Source organism: Abramis brama (assembly GCF_963993115.1).
Source record: "Abramis brama genome assembly, chromosome: 15".
Taxonomy (NCBI): Eukaryota; Metazoa; Chordata; class Actinopteri; order Cypriniformes; family Leuciscidae; genus Abramis; species Abramis brama.
Genome location: NC_139977.1, coordinates 32,631,085 through 32,653,834, shown reverse-complemented (window position 1 = coordinate 32,653,834; position 22,750 = coordinate 32,631,085). Strand labels below are relative to the sequence as shown.

The following is a 22,750-nucleotide window of genomic DNA, read 5'->3' as shown; positions in this document are numbered from 1 at the left end:
GAAACGAGCCATAATATAAATTGCTCTATGCAGATTTTCCGACAGGATTTTGTGAGACTATGGACAATAACATATATTGTAAAACAAATGCACTGTAAAAAAAAAATGAAATAATTTTACTTCAAACTACGATGGGGAAATTACAATACTTTTGACTAATTTCTTCACTTGTAGGAAGATAAACCCTTGAGCTTTAACTTTGGAGATCCTGGTACCATTGTTGTGTTGTTAAAAACCAAGGAAAAATAAATAAATAAATGAGCAAAAAAAAAAAAGATTAAGTAATAACAGAGTTTGTTCTCTCGCCTACCAGATTATCCAGCATCCTCATCAAGGCCTCAAACTCCTGCTCCCCGATCTGCCACTTCGGGTGCGAGCTCGACCCGTCTCCAGCCGGCTCCAGGTGGCGTGGGCGAGATTTATACTTGCCTGGGTCCAACATTACCAGGTTATCAGGACCGCCCGCACTGGCGAGGGTGCGGACCTGGAATTTCAGACCGGAAACACTGACATTTAATCTAATAAAGCCAAGTGCATCAACTTAAGGCCTATAAATGATCAAAACTTTGCTGTAAAACCTGTGGCACACAATCTACTACATTCCTTCCGTCGTCTAATTGATATTTTAGCCTTTATTTAGCAGGTAAAAGGCCTTTAGTATAATTTTTTGCTTGTGGTTCGTGTGTCTTGATTTCCTGTGAAATCTTTAGTGATTTTTATTAAGTAAACAAAATAATAACTTTGATAGTGATAATATTGATAATATTTGATAATATAACTTTGATAATATTTCAAGATGAGCACTTAATGGATTGAGGAAACTTTGGTTTACTTGATTATCCATACATCATTTTTTAGAAAAATCATAAGTATCAGATATGATCATCAGGCTTTTGAGGAAGGTTTATTTGTTCATCTCTCAATCATCATTATATTTCATAGCATTATGTGTTTTAAAACTACAGAACTTTGAAACTAAGCATTTAAATATAATCTTACTAAATCATATTATTGGTAGATTTAGTGACTGATATAATATAATATCATGAAAGTAGTCTGCTGTTATAAAGCTCTTATTAATTTACATTACAAGCATAAGAATCATCTTTTTGTTCAAATAAATATCAGCAACTACAACAAATTAAGTATTTTTGCTCAGTTTGGGCCATAAAAAATTTAGTTGTTTTTTTTCTCTCTCAATATGTTCACAATATTAGACGATTTGTGCCACAATTTTTTTTATTTTTCCTGACTATATTATTATGTCAAGCTTTACAGGGTTAAAGCCCTGCTGGAAAACAATAATTTCACACATTAAAAATGCTAAATTGATGGATACCTGAATCTCACAGGCTGTGACCAGGTTGTGAATGTAGTAAAACGCCTCTTCAGCTGTTTCTCCAACAGACACCAGACCGTGATTCCTCAAAATCAACACCTGAACACAATTATTTCAATCATACATTTAAACAACATCGGATAGAGCTTAGGCTTATAGTCAGACAGAAATTGATATAGCCGTTTAATCTCTGTGTGTATATATGGTACCTTGCTCTTGGGACCCAGGTTCTTCTGTATGAGGACGTTCTCCTCCTCGTCCACCAGGATACCGTGGTAATCGTGGTACGCCACCTCGCCCAGCGCCAGAGCCTCGGGTGAAATGGGCAGAAGACCACATTTCATAGCAGACACCTGGAGGTCAAATGATTTAAATGATTAATATGAAGGTATATAACAGTTAAAATAAAAATAAATATACCATGAAATAAAATTATCATGAAATATTGCAATGAAATGAGAGCATAAATAAATATTGCAAAATGCATTTATTCAAGAATTAATTATTTTAAATCTATTAAAAACAAAATGGGACATGAAACACACATCCAAATACACAGAATTCAAACTTAAATGATCAAATACCATGTAAAAAAGCTGCAATTTGTAAATAAAAATGAATGAAATGTGAACAAACAAGATGCATTTAATTCTTCATTGGTCACAAAAAAAATAAATTTTGCACCATCTCTTTATGCTAATAATGCTACGGAAGCTTGTATTCGCCATGGAATAAATCAGTTTAAAAGATAATTCCAACTTTTTCTTAATAAACTCGAGATATAAACTCGCAATTCAGAGTATTTTTTTATAATTGTGAGATAAAAAGTCGCAATTACCTTTTATTTTTTTATTCAATGGCGGAAACAAGCTTCCATATGCTAATATTTGACTATGCAATCGTTTTAGATCTGAATTTAATTAATTAATTAATTGGAAAAGTTGGTCCCACTTTATATTAAGCGTTTTAAACTACCATGTTCAAACATTTAAATGAATCATTTGATATAATGCACTAATTGTTTACATGTTTTTGCATTGTATTTACATTTAGAAAAATACCTGCATGTAATTACACCGTTGACCTTTACCTTAGCCCTTAACACACCCTTAAACTTACCCGTACCAGCAAACCTGCCCTAACCTTACCCGTATCCCACATCAAGTGTTTTGCAATACAACAAACACATTAAATACATTGTAGCTAACACATTTTTCAATGCAAGTACACAGTAGTTAAAGACATCTAACAGAAAGTGTGACCCAAACGTTTATTGTGAGATGATTGTTGAGTTAGTCATGAACCGGCTCGTACCGCGGCGCCAGCGGGCGTGTGAATATGCACGATGCACTTGATGTCGGGCCGGGCCGCGTAGATGGCAGAGTGGAGGGTGAAGCCAGCCTGGTTTACGCCCAGATTCGTGCTGCCTCGGTCTACGATCTCACCCTGAAGGTTGATCTTCACCTGAGGACACATACAATGCTGATCAATACAAGTTACAACTGCTGGCTGCTCCGAACAACTTTAATTATTTTCCTACAGGTAATACACCATTTAATAATAATAATATCTGTAAGCATTAATAGCCTGATGTCAGTCACGTTCTGAGAGCCAATCAGATGGCTGGGATAAAATAAAGGCAGGGTTACCAGACTGGAGGCCGTGACTTCACTGAACAGCAGACCGAACGGGACCACCAGAAAACGCTCCTGTTCAGTATTCAGCCGGACCTGAAGAGACAGAGGGGTTTAAATTGTACTGCCACACATCGAACGTCCTGAGATGTGTTGTATATATTGGTGACACTCACAGTCAGGTGGTTGTAGATGAGCTGAGACCAGCCGAAGAGGTCGGCCAGGCGGTAAAACGCAGCGAGTTTACAGCGCAAGAGCTTCTCTCCTTTCTCATAAGCGATGGAGTCTGAACCTCTCAGGTCATTGACTGGAGTCACCATCCCCAAACCTAAACACACACACACACACGCACGTCTGTTAGGACTGTTCTGCCATTAATACATAAACATATAGAGGTGTAGAGTTCTTTAAAACAAACACTGAAGTTGTTGTTTAAAGTAGTATTTCACTTTCAGGGTTATCATTAATTTAAACTAAAACCATTAAAAAAAAAACATTTTCGTTGCTTGAACTAAAATAAACATTAACTGAAATTAAATAAAAGTTATTTGCCAAGGCAACATTTCAAATTTTCATTTAGCTTAACTAGTTAAAAAAAAAAAAAAAAAAAAAAAAAGACTAATTAAAAAATGTATACAAATTACAAAAACACAAAATTACAAAAAAAAGAAAAAAAGAAAATTAAAATAATAAATGCTTTAAATATTAGTACCAAGTACGAAAATGACAAACTGAAAAAAAATTACATAATAAAATCGAATTAAAAAGACACAAAATTACTAAAAAAAAAAAAAAAAAAAAAATTGTTTAAAAATATCATTAAAGTCTTAAGTACTAAAGTAACTAAAAGTATAAATAATAAAAATGAAATATACATATTTTAAAAAACTATTAAATTACAGACACAACAACATGACTAAAAATTAAAACAGAAAATATAAAAAAAATATATAAATAAAAATTATCCAAGTATATAAATGAATAGAAGGTCGATACGTCAAGGCATGACAGTAAACTGGAGCAGATTGTATATTTTAACTTTTTGGATTCTTATTATTTGTTAAATGTTGGATTTATGTTTATTAAAAAAAGACATCATGAGTGTGATGTGATGCATCACGATCGTTGCAGTGCCCGTAGAAAGTTTCCGTGCTCAAAGTCTAGAGTGACTTAACGCAGTGGATTCCCACACACACACACACACACACACTCACTCATGTTGAGGGCAGCCATGCCTCCCTGCGGGGCGGCGGGGTACATGGTGGGAACGCTGGTGGTCATGAAGTCAGCGATCTGCTGCAGGGCAAGCAAACTGGTGGGGGTTTTCCCCTTCTTCATCTGATCCTGGATCAGAGACTCCAGCTCATCACAGAACACCTGAAACACAGGAGAACACACACACACACACACACACACAATTACAGCCAGAACTGTACGGTCCCATTCTAGAAATGACTTGAGGAATCATTCATGTCTGTAGCACACACAGTACGGGACGAGTTACACACTAAAAATGGTTCTTGATCTGCAACCTGGAATCTCAAAACTTGCAATACTGAAAATATATAGATATTATTCTGTACATTTACATCAATATTGTTTTCTGACATTTTTATTTGCCTGAGATGCTCCATTTCCAAAAGGTGAGCATCTAAAGTTAAGCACCTTCAAACCATTGGAAATGTACTTGATCTTGACTTCGATATGAAAAATATTAGAGGGAACACTGACAGCGACTACTAGATCGCTGATGGTACTTGGCCTAAAAAGCGTGAGAGCTGAAAATCAGCTGCCGTTCCTTCACTCCCTCAATTTCTGCCTGGATAAAGAGCATCTTTATTCTTCAGTTGACTGTCCGCTTGCATAAACAGAATCCCCTCTGTGCTTACACACACACACACACACACACACACACACACACACACGATTGCTGGGCATATTGAGAAATCAGTCACAAGGGGGTTTATTGAGAGCTGAATGAACTGTATGTATACCACCAGAAATATGAAGCAGCGCAACGGCTTTCAACATTGATGATAATAAATATTTGAATTAAATTGAATTAACATTTCTCAATGTTACTGGGTTACACTTTATTTTAATGTGTCATTGTTACAGTGTAACTATATATTTAAGTACTGTGTAATATTAAGCAACTACATGTACTTACTATAGGGTTAGGGTAGGATTAGGGTTTGGTTGAGGGCTACTTGCATGTAATTATGCATAATTTACTGTTATTACTATGGTAAGTACATGTAACATATGTAACAAGGACACTAAAATAAAGTGTTACCTTTTGTTTTTACTGTATTTTTGATCAAATAAATGCAGCCTTAGTGAGCAGAAGAGACTTCAGTAGTGTATATGCTCATGCGTTCTGTAAGTGTGTGTTGTGTTCTCACTGGACTCTGCAGGATCATAGAGACTCTCTTCCGCTGCTCCATCATGTTGAAGTCCTGCCGCAGGTCGGGAGCCATGTTCCTCTCTCTCTGGTACTCCGGGCTGCTCTCGTCCACACGGTCGAAGTAACGCTCCTTATGAGGGGGGTTGGTGGGAGGGGGGGCCGTCACCACCCCTGCACCTGAGTCTCCGTTCATCACACACCTGCAACAGAGCTCAGTTTAATTATGCATGCATTTATGATTCAACTCTATATCAGCAGCACTGGCGATATCCATTGCAAACAACATTATTTCAATAAAAAAAAAAAAAAAAAATTATTCAGATTACAATCAATTCAAAACATTGTTTACAATAATTTAACAATAATTTTAATTTATTTTTTCTTAAAAAACAATCAATATACAAACAAAATCTGACATTTATATCAATAGTAACAACAGTAATAATGCAACAGAGGTCAAAGTTCGGGGGGGGATTTGCATACTATGCGCCATAAATTTTACTTTAAAGCTACTCTATGACTTCTTTTATAAGAGTGTATTTTATTTTCTAATATATTATTGTTGTATAGTAGAATTTAGATACATATTTAAATACAAATTATCATCAAAACTTTATTTTTTAAGTAATAATACATTTTTCTTCCATGTTTTAATTTTAGCAGTAAAGCTCATTGTGCAGCACGTTATTTGACAAAAAGTTGGTTTAATTTCATGTGATTAAAATAAATTAAATTAATGTTTTATGTCTTCATTTGATTACCAGAAAAAACACAACACAGAATGTGCGTGAAAAAAAAAAAAAAAAAAAAGTTGTACAAGTTTCTTAAAAAAAAAAAAAAAATGAATTAGACATGATTTTTGATTACTAAAAATTTTACTAGTAGTTTTGGGGGGTCTACCACCCCCTTGAAAAAAATCCTAGGGAAAACACTGCATATTATTTCCCCTTGTTTAGGTGAAATATAATCCGGACATGAGATTTGTCATGTTAAACGGGCATAAGAGACAGAATGCTGCACAGCGGGAGTGTGCGGGTGGTTATAACGGGCTGTTTACTATCGAGTGCTCTGGACATAATGCGCTTTCTCAGTCCATTAAGCAGAGTCAAGACAAACATGATGTTCAGGAGGAGAACGGAAGACACTGGGACTGTTCAAGGGGGCATTGAGCTCCTAAACAGATCCTGCTGTTGTCACAGCAACTACATCATCATTAGCAGCCACACGGAGTAATGCTCTGGGATCAAAACAAGTTACGCTCTACATGATGCAGTTTAACATCACAGAAAATAAGACTCAGTAAAAAGTCAAAAATAAGGATGGCAGAAGCAATTGCTCTTATGATAAATTCAGGCCACCAGTGATGAAAATCCAGATTTGAATGTTGTTTATGTGTGTATGTGGTGTTTTTAATCTGCTTTAAGACAAACCATGTGTAAGTTCATAAGTCGACACCATTGCTGAGTATTTTCTCCTTAAAATTGCAGTGAACCAAAGACAGTCTCAAAAACACACTTTGAAATCGCTGGTGTTTCTGACGTCACAAACTACCTTGTAACCAATCAGATCAACGTGTGATCGTCAACCAGTGGATCTCTGAGCTGAGTGAGTGAGTGGAGGCGGGGCTCATTTGCATATTCATAGAATGGCGTATACTAAATGAGGCAAGGGTGTCGAGTTACATTCAATTTTTTAAGGCATTAATATTTTCAAGGAAAAATTTTTTAAATATGTAATTTTGGTGATCAAATATGAGATTTAAGGGATAAAATGATTGACTACAGGGGGACTTTAAGGTTAAAACAAGATAAAAATTCTAAAATCCATTCAGATTTCTGATTACAATGCCGTTAGTGTCGAGTATCTGCAGGAGAATCAATGACACTAAGGCAAAGAGAGAGAAGGAAAGGGAGACAGCCTGTCTGACTCGGCATTATTGATCGTCTAATGTCATCATGAGTGTGGTTTTGTTTCTGATTGTAAGCTGATGTTTCAAAGCCACATGAACATGTATCTGATGCTACAGAACCTACGACACAAACTGCCCAATGCAACACATTATTACAGCATGAAGTCAACAAGCACAGGCTGCTCATTTCACCCCAGCACAGGAAATAACTGCAGCATTGAGTAATGAAACCCTGGAGCTCCTGACAGATGCTCTGCTCTCAGTCTGCAGAAACACCAGGAGTCTCGCAGACCGTTCGTCCTCATTTCAGCCTAAACCCGCTCAATCAGTACAGAAGCAGGACAATAAAACATGTAAACACGTTTCTCTACATCTTAATGGCTGCTAGTTAAAATGAACGACAACAAAAAGTGCATTTCATGCATCCTGACGGCAAGAATTCAATGCAAGAATTCAGACTTTAATAATAGCTATAACAATTAATTCTATTTTTGTGGTAGGGCTGCAAAAGGATTTGGGAAAAAAATCTAATTGTAACTTTTCTGATAAAAATTTTGATTTAAAATGTGATTTAAAAACTCCAGGTTTTGCTGTTCTTTGTTTGCAGGGCTGCAAAATTATTCTTATTAAAAATATGAAACAATAAGAAATGTTACTGCTGTAATATTTCACTGTAAAAAAAAAAGAAAGTGAATCATGATTTTTCAGATGAAATGCGATAAACTGCTGTGGTTGTTAGTAGGGCTGCACAATTATTATTATTACTATTAAACGTTTTAAACAAAATAAGAAATGTTACTATTGTAACATTTCACTGTAAAATAAAAAGAGAATTTAAGATGCATAAATACATTTGATTTTACAGTACAAGTGTAATCAACACTATTATTTATGGCTGTCTAAGTTTAAGTTAAGCGTTTATTTTTCTGCAAAAACCACAGGGAGCACTTAAAGCACTTAAAGCTTCTCTTTTGTTGACAACAGCTGGTTTATAATCGCTTCTCATTACAAGTTTGAGAAGATGGCCTGCGCACGTTATAAGTGACTCAATCTCAGAGACGAGTCCGTGTGGAGCAGCATTTACAGCGAACCTCGACTCAAATGTGAAAAACAAACGTCCTTTAGAGTTAGTGCTTAATACACCCGTGCATCTGTCTCTCTCTCTCTCCAGTTTCCTCCCACTCTCTTTCACGATGTGAGTTACAGCGCAGCCCTTCTGTGTTCCTCTCCTTGGTAACTGCACAGACACCGAGAGACGCTTTAGTTTCCAGCGCAATCACATAAAGGCCTCCGACGTGTTCAGATATAGACGCCTCTTCATGCAGAATTCGGAATAAACACTGGGATTTGAGCACAAATTAAAAGTCATCCGAGAATAAAAGAGCGCTAGTTCTCCTGCATGTTGTCTTTCACTTCCTGTTGAGAAAGGAAATACAATGACACCCCTCACAGAGAACAGACAATGATTGGAAAATGGAAACCACTCCTGCCTCTGTAACCAAAATACTCTCCTTATCTTGGACTTCTGATAATATCCTGTGACCATCAACACCAAACTTTCCATGAAAATCCAACCGATTTGTTCCAGTATTTCCCAGAGTCCACAGCCAACTTGAACTCTAAGAGCAGCAATTGGTTTTTCCGTTGTGCTTTTGATTGATTTTAGGCATTCGTTGCAGACAAAGGCAGTGACCCTTTAGGACCGAACAAAGCTTTTACCCCTAAATGAATCGCAGTACAATAAGAATCTGTCCAGACACAATTGTTGTCCCTTCATCCTTCCAATAAATATAAAGACTGACACACCAAGCCGAAGTAAAAAAACTAGCGGCGGCGAAGGCCAACTGTGTTGTTGACTCGCGTCGGCTGTGTCTAGGCCAAAGAGTTGTGATTGAACACACAGCAAAGACTACAGCTGTTCTGCGTCTGCGCGGATGGAAATAACGCTCTATATCAGCAGGAATCAACAGTCGATACTGGTCATTCAAGGACTGCGGATATACAAAACAAAGCAGCGCTTGATTGCCATTTTCAATATCAATCATGCTGATCACTCTCTTTATTCCTGGCAGCTCATGTTATACAAATATTCGTAATGTTCGATAAACTGAACAGCCAATCAAAGGGCATTTACATGACTTAGCAAAATGTGTATGCATTTCTGGCTGTTCATTTACACGACAACAGCCTTTTGGGAGGGCCTAAAAATGCAAGTTTTTGAAAACGACACTTTTCGTCTACAAACCACAAAAACATGAATTTGTGAAATCGGTGTTCAGTCTACAGGCACGCGCGAGTGCTCAACCAAAACAACACTGGTGGACTACAGGACTGTGTTTGTTCTGCTCAAGAGACAGAGTTTATTGAAGGTGCAGTGTGTAAGATTGACAGCTAGCAGTTGAAATTAGGGCTGCACGATTAATCGAAATGAAACCGCACGCGGTTTGGCAAAGGCTGCGATTATTTTATGTGCAGCTTGTCAGTGAAGTACGGCTCTGTGATCAGCAGTAAAAGCTGCTCTATCTGAAAGCCAGAGATTGAAACGCTTCTCAAGTTTGGAACGATGTTTGACGCGTGTTGCTTTTTCAAATTGACGTTATAAGCGACTCAAACTCGTAGTGCTTTCAGATGGAGCAGCGTTTACTCCTCATCACAGAGCCGTACGTCACTGACAAGCTGCGCTTAACAAATAAATCGCAGCCTATACGATTTTATAATCGCAATAAACCAAATCAGTTTAAAGGGGGGGTGAAACACTCAGTTTCAGTATATAGAGTAGTATTGCATCCTTCATATCTCCAAAAAGTCTTTAGTTTTATTATATTTATAAAAGAAAGATAGGCTGTACCGAGTCTTTCCGGAAAAAAACGAGCGGCTGGAGGCGTGCCGTGTGGGCGCCGGGCGGAGCGCCTATAGCTAACAACACACAGACATTTTAAGCAGTTTTACTCACCGCCTGCGGTTCCAACGCACGACCGTGAACCTTTATCGTTGGGACTGCTCCATCCTTAAGCATTAGACGATCTGCAAATCCGGCGTCGAACTGGGCCTTGTTTATAAAACCTATGCAATGCAGCGCTGCCGATGATTTCCTGTTGAAGCGCGTTGATGTGCACGGTCTCGCTCTCTTCTGGTCGATGTGTGCGCGGGCGCGCTTTTCCGAGAGAAATGCTCATATAAGGAGTTCCACTCTCGTCTACGTCATTAGATCCACGATAGAAAAAAAACAGCCGAAACTTGTACCAACCCGGAAGTACGATTTTCGGCACAGAAATTCTCCATTATTCGTCCAAAATATTTTTTTTAAACTTTGTCCATGTTTAGCATGAGTATCCATCTCTTTAACACTGTAAACAACTCTGAATACATGAAACACCATTGTACCCCCCCTTTAAGCGCGATTTTATGTTAATTGCGATTAATCGTGCAGCCCTAGTTGAAATGGGTACTGCAGTCCAAATTAGTGTTGTCAAAAGTACCGACTTCGGTACTGAAATTTAAAAAATGTGACGATACCAGCATTTCCATCTAGCATTTCAAGTGCTGTTGAACGGATTCTTAAACATCTCTGATTGGCCATTGTGTTCACGCACTCAACATTAGGGCTGCACAATATTGAAGAAAATTGCGATATGCAATAACTCATTAAACAATGCGATATTCGAAATGCGATACGATATGCTTCAAGTGTGTAAAATTAACTTAAATTATCTTTAAAATATATCTAAAATTATATAACCTACATACGCGTTTCACATTCTTTTTGTGACAAGAAAACATCCCTACAGCTTCTGACAGTGAACATCAGTGTTTTACTGTAGCGCAAGAAGTGTTATTTTAACATCAGTGTAAACCTCAGGGTTTAGGGGTTCAGGTTATCCTATATTAGAGTTATTAAACAACAGAAACTGAATAATCAAATGTAAAAATAAAACACTGCTTAGTTTTCACTGTATGAATTAAATATACTGATTCTTATTAAAGCTACAAAAGGTATTCAGCCAAGAGCACTGAGTGATTTTCTCTTTGTCTTTTGTTCATGACCGCAGTTATTGCAAGCTGTTGCGATATGCATATCGCGATATAATTTCGATATATTGTGCAGCCCTACTCAACATTTACGTCTGTGATTGGCAACAATGATCAACGCTTAAAAAAACAAGTTTTCACCACCGGGCGCTTACACAGATTCACACGAAAGCGTTTGAAAGCAGGCGTATATCAACTGACCTCTAATATATCCACTGATGATGGACGGATCCGCTGATAGACGCCTGCTTTCAAACGCTCCCGATCTCTACACTCCTGGATAAATGTAATTATCCTCCATTATCTGGTCAAATCTGACTTTCCACACAAGAAACTAAAGGTGCTCTGATCAGTGTTTTTGGGGCCGATCACAGATTACCAGAAGAATTTTCTCTGCACATTGAAAAATGGTCTCGTGTCATCGGATAGGCCTTTATAGAGACCACCAAACTACTGTATATAAAGCTACTATTGGCCAATATCGACTGAAACCCGATCACGTGGAGCACCTTTAGAAGAAACACACATACAACACTTCCTAAAACCTGAATCATACAGTTATTTTAATAAATAATTATCTTTATTAAAGGTGAACTAAGTAACTTTTTTACCTTAACCGAACAGCTTCGGAGTCATTGGAATAGTAATTATGACTTTTTTTGGGTTGAATGGTGGTCGTCTCGCACCCCCCAAGCGCCTGTGAGCCGAAAAACCACCCTTGCAACTTTGGCCCGGCGAGCCGCCGGCCTCAGCGTCAGGAAGTATCGCGTGATATCAGGTCTCGCGATGTAACGAACTGCTTTACGGCAAAAAAATCTGCTAAAATTCTGTCATTATTGCGCTCCCTCACGCTGTTCGAACCCGAATGAAGAAGACGTTTTAAAGAATGTCCCATCTGCTTTGATGTCGTTGATAGTCGCCAACGAGTTTTTCGACAGTGTTGTCAAATATCTATTCCGAAGCTGTAGGGGGAGCTCTATAGAGAAACCTGCGAGCAAAAAGCGAGAATACAGCGAAGAAATTCCCGAAACTGCATAGCCCTGCTTTAAATGTTAGAATGTTAGAAAAAAGATGGACGTTTGAAAAGGCTATTATTCTTAGAAAAATGCAAATGCATAATTTTTTTGGATATTTAACATTTTGTGCATGCACTGTTGCATATTTGCATTTCCTGGTTGTGCAACTTCCTCCGTGAGTTTGTTATGCAGATTAGAATCTCGTCAAATGTAAACAAGCCTGTTTCTTTTCAATAACTGGATCATTTCACATGCTGATAGTAAGATGCTGTTAGAATATTCTTTTGCCTGGAAATGTGCCATAATATGCAGTTTCCCCCAAAAAATGTGGACAAACACGGCATTTTAATGGCATTTTCATGCAAAAGCAAATTTATAGCATTTTTCCGAGCTCATTTAACAGCAAAATGATCATCATATCACACAGAAGTGATGTTTATAGCTCAGAGATGTGTATTATAGCGTTATGTTAAGCTTGCGTATGGTGTTAAGAGCACAGAGATGTGTAGGCATGAATGTAGTCGCTATGGGAACAAAACACATTTCCATGGAAACCTGTAGGATTATGTAATAATATACGGTCACTCCTGTCCTGTCTTCTGCCCACTCACTGAAACACTTTGCACAGCTCATTCCTGGATGCTTTGGATGATTTACAGTTTTATTATCTTTGAGTTTTTATGGCACCCCGTGGTCATTTTATCTTTGGTTTTCCCCTCTGGCTACATTTTAAAATTGCACTCTGGAAACATCTGGAAAGTTTCATTACCGAGTCAACAACATTGATTACAACGACGTCTAAACGATTGAACGACGTCTGAACAAATTCCATGGAGAGAACGAGAAAACTCGAAACTTGAAAGTCCTGCAAAACCATTGTAAATGAGCCAGATCTCGCTGCATGAATTTCCTGCAGTAATAATGGCGTCTTGACAGTTTCTAAATGGCAGTCAAATCCATTTCAGCCCACCAGCCGGCTCAAATGAAGGCCAAAACCCGCTCCAGAACTCCCTGGCCGACGTTAAACTGGACAGCAGGCGATCAGAGAGAGTCTGTCGTGACTCAAAGCAGCCAAACAAACCAAGCGATCAGCTTATAAATGCATAAAACACTGGAACACCTGCTGAGTTGGAGGAAGTGTGTGTCTTTCATATGAAGAGAGAAAGACAGCATGAGAGAGACAGAAAACATTAAAGTCGTGAGGTTCTCAGAGGTCTGAACTACACAATAAAATCTCGTAGTTGCAGAAGACACTGTTTAAGATTGCAGGTTAAATCCCTCATGATTTAGAGCCTGCCAGATTCACATTATTAGAGCATATTAAAAATAAAATGCAGGCCAGCAACTACGGCACTACCATAGTCTAAAGCAGTGATATTCAAATGGCTTGGGTCCATCCGGACCGAGGGACATAATTGTGCCGTATTCCCGTTTCTACAGATTAAAGTGCAAAACAACAGAGCGGTTCACACCACAAGCGCTCGGGGTTTATGCTAATGATCTTTCAGAGCTATATCTAGGGATGCACCGATCCACATTTTTTCACTTCCGATCCGATCCCGATACCTGAATTTAGATATCGGCCGATACCGATACTATTCCGATACCAGAGCTGTGTTTGCTTTAATATTATTGTTATCATTATTGTTTATTTTATATGATGCTGAAATAAACTTCTCTCAACATGAAAGTATGATATGTATGTATGTATGTAAGTTATGCATGTATGTCCCAAAAGGCAACTTGAGGTAAATTATAAGGTCAGAAAAGGAAGTAAAAAAACAGGAAATACTGTTAACAGGAAAAATCCCATTCTGAAAACAAATATGCAACTTTAAGGGTTTCAAATTGATTGTAATGTCAATATTTATTACATTCACAAAATGTCAAATACTAGAGTCTTGAAATAAAAGAAAAGTGCAAGTGTAAACAGCTTACACACACACACACACTATCTGAAGGGTGATCCTCGCTCCGATGCAGTAACTCTCTCGATTAATGCTTGATCAACATCAGCATCTTGCGAACAGACGGATTTCACCTCAGACGCGCGTCAATTTCGCACTGGACGCGCGAATGGATTGAAAATATTCAAGCGTCCAACTAGACGCGAATTTGACGCGCTATTCGCGTTTGGTGTGAACGCACAGTAACGTGGTGCTTTTTTAAATGTTTGATTGCGTTCGCTGTGTTGTACGACGCGAGGGAGCTTTAAAGAGCTCTGAATCACGGCTTTGCAAACATTGCATTTAACATTAGCTGTCTTGCTCTGCGGCGTTTCCAGTGTGAAGTATTTACACAAAGCGGACATGTGGCTAGCCGCAAACTGCGGAACGGATTTCTCTCATAACTCTGTGTCTCATTGAGCCCATAGACTGTAAAAGATTGAGCCGCGCCTCCGTTCAGGAAATCCATTCCGCAGTTTGCTGCCAGCTAGCAGACTCGCCGGCGGGAATGACTTTTGGAGTCATTTCAGCAGACAACATTAAAGCGCAGACATGACTCATGGATATCGGATATCTCCGCAGGTTGGATCGGGAAAATCCGATACGTGAATTACGCTGGTATCGGGTCCCGATACCGATACTGGATCGGATCGGCCCCATCCCTAGCTATATCTATAGCCTAATATTTTTATCTAGAGCCAAAAGTGCTTCATTCAAGCCCGAAGTGTTTTCTCCTGATAAAAACGCGCCACATTAAGAGCTGCAGACGACACGGTTGTTTTAACAACAGTAACAAAAACACGGTGAGCAACAAAATAGATACTCTCGCTAAAAACGAGAATGCAGGTCATATCCGTCATACAGAAGACTGTTGGACTAAACCAAGTTTGAGACGAGTTAACGTGTGACGTTTTTCCAACATACATTTAGCATTAGGCTATTAATTAGCATATAAAGAGCATTTCATGATAAACAATGTTTAAAGTAGGAGAGAGGCCGCACTATGCATAAATATACTTTTATTTGCAAATAAAAGTATATTTATGCATAGTGCGGCCTCTCTCCTACTTTATGCATTCTAATTATCCAGGCCAGCACTCTTAAAGTTTAATAGTACATGCATTGAGTGAAGCCTGCTCCTATCCTCACTTACATGATAAACAATGTTAGAATTTGGAAAATTATTTAGAGATAGCAATGGCAACTCAGCAACTCATCTGATCTAACGTCCTTTTTATATTCATATCAAATATTTACTTTTTTTGGTTAAAAAATTCTTAGACATCACTGTTTTGGGCCCAAGATTCTCATCTTTGGTGACTATTTTTTTCTTTTAACAAAGTACTACGACTGCCTCGATGGAAATGTATAACTGTTCCAGAAAAGCATTGTCCAGACCTCCGCTGGGAGGGAAATATAGTGAACTGACCTTTACTTTAATTGAATACCCCTGGTTTAAGTGTCACGAAACCCCCGTTTGGTCGTTCACACCTCAGATTTGGAAAAAGACTCGAAATTGGCGTGTAAACAAACAAGCACACAATAAAACACCAAAATTAAAAATCAAACATCTCAATGGATCAATTCAAGGATCTGATAGACCTTCTGTGTCTCGTAAAAGTGTTGAATCTTTATTTAAACTGCATGAATTTGCGTCTTATCACCGACTCATGAGGAACTTCCTCATTGACCTAGTTTCCAGAAGAGAAGTGTGTGAATTATCTCACCCGTAACACTTCACAGATGTGAGGGAGGGTGTGGATCAGTGATCATGTGACTGCGTGTGTGTGTGTGTGGGGGGGGGGATTGAGCTGCTGGCTGAGTGTTTATGTGGGTGTGATCATAATGTTTGGAGAGTGACGTTACGATTCAAAACGTTAAGATTTCCAGTTCTACAGTCAGTTATTTGCTTGGTCAATGTCTTTGTGGGTTTTGGTTTATTTTGCTATTGTAGGCTTGGCTGTAAGAACCTTAGCAGCAAAATAATTGCTGGAAAATAATTGAACACCTAAAAATGCTCATCAGCCAATCGGAATCGAGCATTCACCAGCCCAGTAGTATAAGCAAAACTACCACCTACAAGCCACACTTCAATGCTTAAATGCTTATTCTTTATATTATTCACCAGCCAAAACTCTTCAGATTGGAGCCAATTAAGAGAAAATGTGCGATTAGGATTATATGATTGTTACCTTCCTACTTCCTAAATAAATAGACCTGAAATAGGGATGCACCGATATGAACATTTTGTCAGATACCGATAATTCTTTAAATTTAAAAGCCGATAACCGTTGTATTGGTCAAGGAATCTAAATCCAAATTTTTATTTAATTTTTGAGAGCCTGATTACAAAAACGTCTCACCATTAAAATCCATGTCCCAAGCACCCAATTATGATGATATTCTCGTTATATGTATGCCGATATAACAGACTTGAATTGCACATTCCAATCATATTTCAAGCAATTCAAAACCATCATGGTGAACAGTGCACATCTGAAGTGTCTCAGCTGAAAGAAATTATCTATTATTTATCAATTTTAATATATCGGGCAATTTTCTTATCAGGCCGATAAAATTAAAAATTAATATTGAGCAATACCGAAATGGTGGCCGATACATTGTGCATCCCTAACCTGAAATATTTATCTGAGTTTAATATTTGTATCATATATACTGTGTGTGTGTGTGTGTGTGTGTGTGTGTATGTATGTGTGTGTGTGTGTATGTATATATGTATATATACACATATACATAGAGAGAGAGAGAGAGAGAGAGAGAAAGAGCTGGGAATTACTCTAACTTGCCCTGAAATGTTATCTGAAATCTGTACATTAACAAAGTTTGCCTGAAAACTGTAAGCACACACCAGCTGTTAAACATCTCAAACAAATCACTTGGTGTGTGTGTGTGTGTGTTTGAGGAATGACATGGCACTGGTCGTCTGCATTATTCCTGGCACACGGCGGGTCTAAATGTGGCCGTGGGCCAGTAGATCTGAATACTGCACATAAACTACATGCCTCACATTCACCAAACACTGAGAGATGGACCCCTACAAACAATATTCCTTAAGCAATGCACATATTTCAAATAACACCACTGGACTGCTAAAATAAAATACAGCTTTATGCCTGATAAAATATTCTAAACACATTGAAAATCCCCCAAATAGTGCTGAATTATCAATCATAAACATATGGGCTCTGTTCCAGTAACTAGCTCTACATATTGACAATATAGGCTATTATACTTTTATTTATCTGTTTATAAGTAATACTTATTTTGTTATTGAATGAATTATGAGTATTTTGATCATCAACATTTCTCTTTGTCCACCATGGATGGATTTCACAGTTTGTCACAATGCATTATGGGATTTTTTCTCTCTTAAGTATGCAATTCTGCCTGATAATCTGGCCCCAAAAAAGCAGCATAATCACTCTGCAAACATCTCAAATAGCCTTTGTGTCGGGATTGTGCTTTAAAATGCTGCCCGTGGAGGTTTAGGCTTTGGAAGAGAGCCGTGTTTTACAGCAGATGTAGTTTTTATACTGTGCAAAACAAACGCTCAGCAAACAGCTGCACACGCTACACAAACTGTTTCCTGTTTAAAGCAACAAGCATTACACATATGAAAATTTGAGCAACCAAAAGGGAGGAGAGAGGAAGAGGGGAAAAAGTTAAACAACGTGAGATGAAAATGAGAAACACATTTCCGTCCCTCTAGAGGGTCACGGGCGAGAGAACGAGCGTCTCAATCTCGGGTTTCACCATCACACTGTTTTTGAAAAAGCTGATAAAACGGACCACTTCAACACTAAACTCCTGATTGAATGAGCCATGTTCAAAACCATTGTAATATGTAAACACACACACCTGTGAGCGCTCGTTCTACATTAAAGTGGCCAAATTATGCTATTTTAAAGGTTCCTAATTTTGTTCTGGAGTCTCCTACAACAGGTTTATCATGCATACAAGGCCATAAAACACTTTAATTTCACATAATCTTTCGTTTCAATTTTAATTTTGCACATCACCTCATTTCTCGTACTCTGAAACGATTTGTTTGAAGATTCAGTCTCTCTAAACCCCGCCTCTCTGAGAGCAGCTCTGCTCTGATTGGTCAGATGGCCCAGTGTGCTGTGATTGGTCAGAAACTAAACACTCATTATCATATCTGAATCTCAGTTAATGATATACACAGTGACACGATGGCGTGGGTTTTACTGTATCAATCTCAAAGTGGATTTGCTTTGTCAGCAGAAAACAACGTCTTCTCAACACGAACAACACGAACCAAACTCTTCCAGTCTCAGATAAACTACAGTGTTTGAGGGCGGAGCTAATAGACGCTGTTCAGCCAATGAAAACCATAGGTTTGCATTATGCAAATTTGTTACAAACATACTAGGTTTGTAATGAGTTAGACTGGAATTACTGACTCGTTTCGGCAGTTTAGGATCGATTCTTTCTTTTAGAAGACAATAACTATATTTGTCGTGCACTATTATTATCTTTAAAACTTTGCAGACCTTTTACAGTCACAAACAGCTTTATAACACACTGCATGAAAGGTAATACTCAAAAAAGCATAATACCATCATTAATTGGCCGAACAATTCTTTTGATCATGATCAATAGTAACTTTATTGCTTATTGGCCTTATGTATCATATTGATATTGCCACGGTTGTATTCAAGCAATAAGCTACTAGAAAGATCTGCAATGCCCTTATGCTACAAACCAGCAGACAGACGCTTCAGTCTTTCTCTTTCTCTGACTGACAGACTGTCAGAAACACCAGTGACACAAACATGAGCCCAATCTGTGACCAGCACAAATACACACACATCCCACAACACACAAGACGCCTTATGATAATAATAATTAGTGATTAACCCATGATAAACTGATATATCAGCCAGACACGGTCTATAACTGTCTGGATGGTCACTTAGTGTCTCTTCCGAGTTGAAAGTGCACATATTCATTTCACAAAGGAATAAAAAATAAAACAAAACGTATGGCATGAATTTTGTATATTAATATTGTAGATAAACATAACCAATATCACAAACCAAGGAAAATAAGATGCGTTATCGACATTCTGTCTAATGTCAAATCCGTGCAACATGGATTACCACATTTTGCAGAACACAAAATATTTCCAACTTTAAAAGTGACAAAGACTTTTAGTATTTTCATTTGTGCGCGTGCAGAGTTGCAGTGGCCCTGTCCGGTGCACGCGCGCGCGCGCGACTACGCTCTCCTCTTTCTACAACATAATAAACGTAACCGAGAGTCCCGATTGTGGCAGAAAACGCTCAAGTGACCTCTAAATCAAAAGAAATATCGGAACATATACGACAAATGAGTTCGTCCTGCAGAAAGCGAGCGTTAACGCCACTAGCTCGCTCGCTAACGCTGAGGCCGCGCGACTAAAACCCTGGGGAGAATAATCCAGAGTGAAAGGAAAGTAGAAAACAAACTTACGCGATTTTTGGGTTTAAATGTGCGTCTGGAATCCACAGCGACTCGGGGACAGGCGGGGAGCTTGATGTTTTTCTCCGTTAGTGGGATTGTGTCCACTGTTTCTTTCTGCAACCGTTTGTTTCTGTCGCTGCGCGTCTCACAGACTGGGGCGCGGCGCTGTGGACTCGCGGAGGAGAAGAGGCTTCTGATTGGTCAGCGTCACACGACGTTCCGCCTACAACTCAAAACAGAGCCTTTAAAGTGAGCCGCCCACATACATGATGGGCGGGGCCTGTCCGTCCCTTAAAAACAGTGAGCTCGGCATGTGTAATAATCTGTTGTTTTGTGAGAGACTACTGGGTGGGGTATGTGTAGCCTAGGCTATATGTTTTCCAGTAAATTAGTGTGTGTTTTTTTTAACGAAGCATCTATTATTGAATAGCTTAAACTTATTAATTTCAACCTTTACATTCTGTAATACATATATAGTTGTATTATATATATAGCCTATATTATATATATTATATTTGATAAAAAAAAAAAAAAATCTACATAGTGCAAAGTCAAGTCACCTTTATTTATATAGCGCTTTACAATACAGATTTATGTAGCCTGTACAATTTAGTTCATTTATATATATATAGCCACTCTGGAGAAAACTGCGATGTCATCGTCCAGCTCAGTTCAGTTCTCATATTATGGTGTCAGAGCATAAAAATTAAATTAAATTAAATGTCCCCAACCAAGCAAGCCAAAAGGCGACAAAAGCGAAGATAAAAACAAAACAAAAAAACAAAAAACAGAGAACTTCCAATGCATAGAGGTAAATTGGGACACATTTGCCATTGAGATGACTGGAAAAGAATGTCCCAATTATCCTGAATTACCCATATTATCAGAGCAAGTGCCTGTATAATGCAGTTTTTATAAAGTGTTCTCGCTGTATTCTCATTCTGGTAATCCTGACAAAAATTGTAATGTGAAAAATGCATGACACTTTTGATTCCAACGTCATGCGTTTGATTCCCAAGGAATGCATGAACTGATCAAATGTAGCTGTAACTTAAATGCAATGTAAGTCCATTTCCACTTAAGTCCACCCCATTCCCTCACACCCTCTACAAGCCATCTCTCCCACACTTTTACTTCTATTTCAATAAAATTCTCTGCCAAATAGGCCTAAACAAATTTTTTTTCTCTGTGATTTTTTAAATATGATCTGGATATGCTTTGCAATATTAACCATACAATACAGATATACATCTCAATATAAATATTTCAAAATTCATTGTCTGCAAGCAGGATAGTTCAATTGGTTCATGGTCACATGGCCTCAAGTTCACCACACGAGGTCGCCATTTTACACTACTGCATTTCTCTGTAACCCATGGCTGTGTCCGAAACCACCTCCTATATCCTTAATAGGGCACTATTTGGCTGCGTTATCTCTCCGAACAGAAGTGCACATCGAGTGAACTCATTCAATCCCTCAATGCACTGCAATAACGAGTTAACAACCGATATGCTCAACGACTAGAGAATACCCATAATGCACTGTGAGAGTCATGCTGAATTTCAAACCGTGAAAATACTCAGCAATGGAGTCGACTTATGAATTTGCACATGGCTTCCCTTAAAGCATATTAAAAAAACACCACATAGACATAAACAATATTAAAATCTTGATTTTCACCACAGGGGGACATTTTTTGATCGGTCTCAGACTAAGAGGACTTTAATATATGACAGATACAAGCAAATGTGCATTTACTTGTGTTACTTTAATTATAATTTTACATAATATCCAGTATAATATGAGAAAACAGGAAAACTAGTTTGGTGTTGATAAAGGGAGGCTTACTGACATGACTGTGGAGGCTGGGAAACACTGGCTATAGATATAGACTATAAAATAATTAAAGCTGCAGTCCGTAACTTTTTTGGGTTAAAAATTATCCAAACTAATTTTTTTGAGCAAGTACATAACCAGCCAGTGTTCAAAACTCTCTGCTTGCCGTAGCTCGATTCAAAACGGTAAGCTTGTAATAATGTTTTTAATTCCAGTGGTAGGCCTACTATTGTATTTCCACGGGAAATCTGAGCATGTCTTTGCGTCATTACGTCACATCTGTCCACATAAAGAAGAGTCTTGGCTAGTAGGTTATGAGCGTGAGGATGTTGGAGGTGGAGATTTATAGCCTTTTCTCACAGCACTTGATATAATTAAACTTATCAATTTGATGGCGGATCCAGAAAGGTTCAAACGACAATCACTAGTGACAACTGGAGATTCTCCCATTGTAAAATGCAAAAGACTTCGGATTGGCTACAGAAAAAAAGAAACTGCAACCGGGTCCATGTGAAAACAAGGATAATATCGGAAGGGCATTAAATGTAGTCATGCAAAGCTGATGTTGTTAACATTAACAATTTAAGAACAAAGTATAATTTGCACAATTTGACGTGATATATGATAAGTGATCGTTAGATTTAATCAGCACGATTTACAGCAATGCTTTTTTCCACTTAGTTGGTCAGAACAAAAGTGGATGTGGATATCCTCAAAACATTGGATTCATCCACGCTGTGCCGAGCCGAGGCACAACGCACGTAAAGTTGATAACTCCGTGAATAACTGCAATTGCAGATTTCGAACAGAGAAGGCGACAAAGAGGAAAAGCTACGGACTGCAGCTTTAAGAAATTAGGAATGACACAAATACTCACACCAGCCAAGCTTATATACATTTTATTAGGGCACAGATACATTTGTAGACGTTTATTTCAGGCATTGTTCTCAACAGGCTACTAGTCACCGAATGCCAACAAGGTAGGCTACTAACCAAACTATTCAAATTAAATGTAATGCCTCACAAATAAAAAAAAAAAGAGGAAAAGTCATCAAAGAGTAAAAGAAACTATATTAGCCTAGACTAATCAAAGACTACTGTATTAGCCTAGACAAGGTTATTCACTCATTGTTTGCTCTGCTGTGT

The 22,750-nt window shown here is 38.1% G+C and overlaps 1 protein-coding gene across 9 annotated transcripts in view; it reads right to left on the bottom strand.

The window, feature by feature from the left end:
• add1 (adducin 1 (alpha)) overlaps positions 1-19,950 on the bottom strand; it is a 39,990-nt gene extending 20,040 nt beyond the window's left edge. For 5 of the 9 annotated variants that reach the window (XM_084137298.1, XM_084137294.1, XM_084137290.1 and 2 more), the window contains exons 1-9: positions 19,777-19,921; positions 5,379-5,580; positions 4,188-4,350; positions 3,150-3,301; positions 2,989-3,069; positions 2,654-2,803; positions 1,549-1,692; positions 1,340-1,438; positions 311-484 (exon numbers count right to left, since the gene is read on the bottom strand). In XM_084137298.1, coding sequence (XP_083993424.1) covers positions 311-484; positions 1,340-1,438; positions 1,549-1,692; positions 2,654-2,803; positions 2,989-3,069; positions 3,150-3,301; positions 4,188-4,350; positions 5,379-5,573 — 1,158 coding nt within the window. In that variant the 5' untranslated portion in view covers positions 5,574-5,580; positions 19,777-19,921. Of the gene's footprint in view, positions 1-310; positions 485-1,339; positions 1,439-1,548; positions 1,693-2,653; positions 2,804-2,988; positions 3,070-3,149; positions 3,302-4,187; positions 4,351-5,378; positions 5,581-19,776 lie in introns of all 9 variants that reach the window. The other 4 variants (XM_084137295.1, XM_084137291.1, XM_084137297.1 and 1 more) reach the window with 2 other exon arrangements.
• Between the last annotated feature and the right edge of the window lie 2,800 nt (positions 19,951-22,750).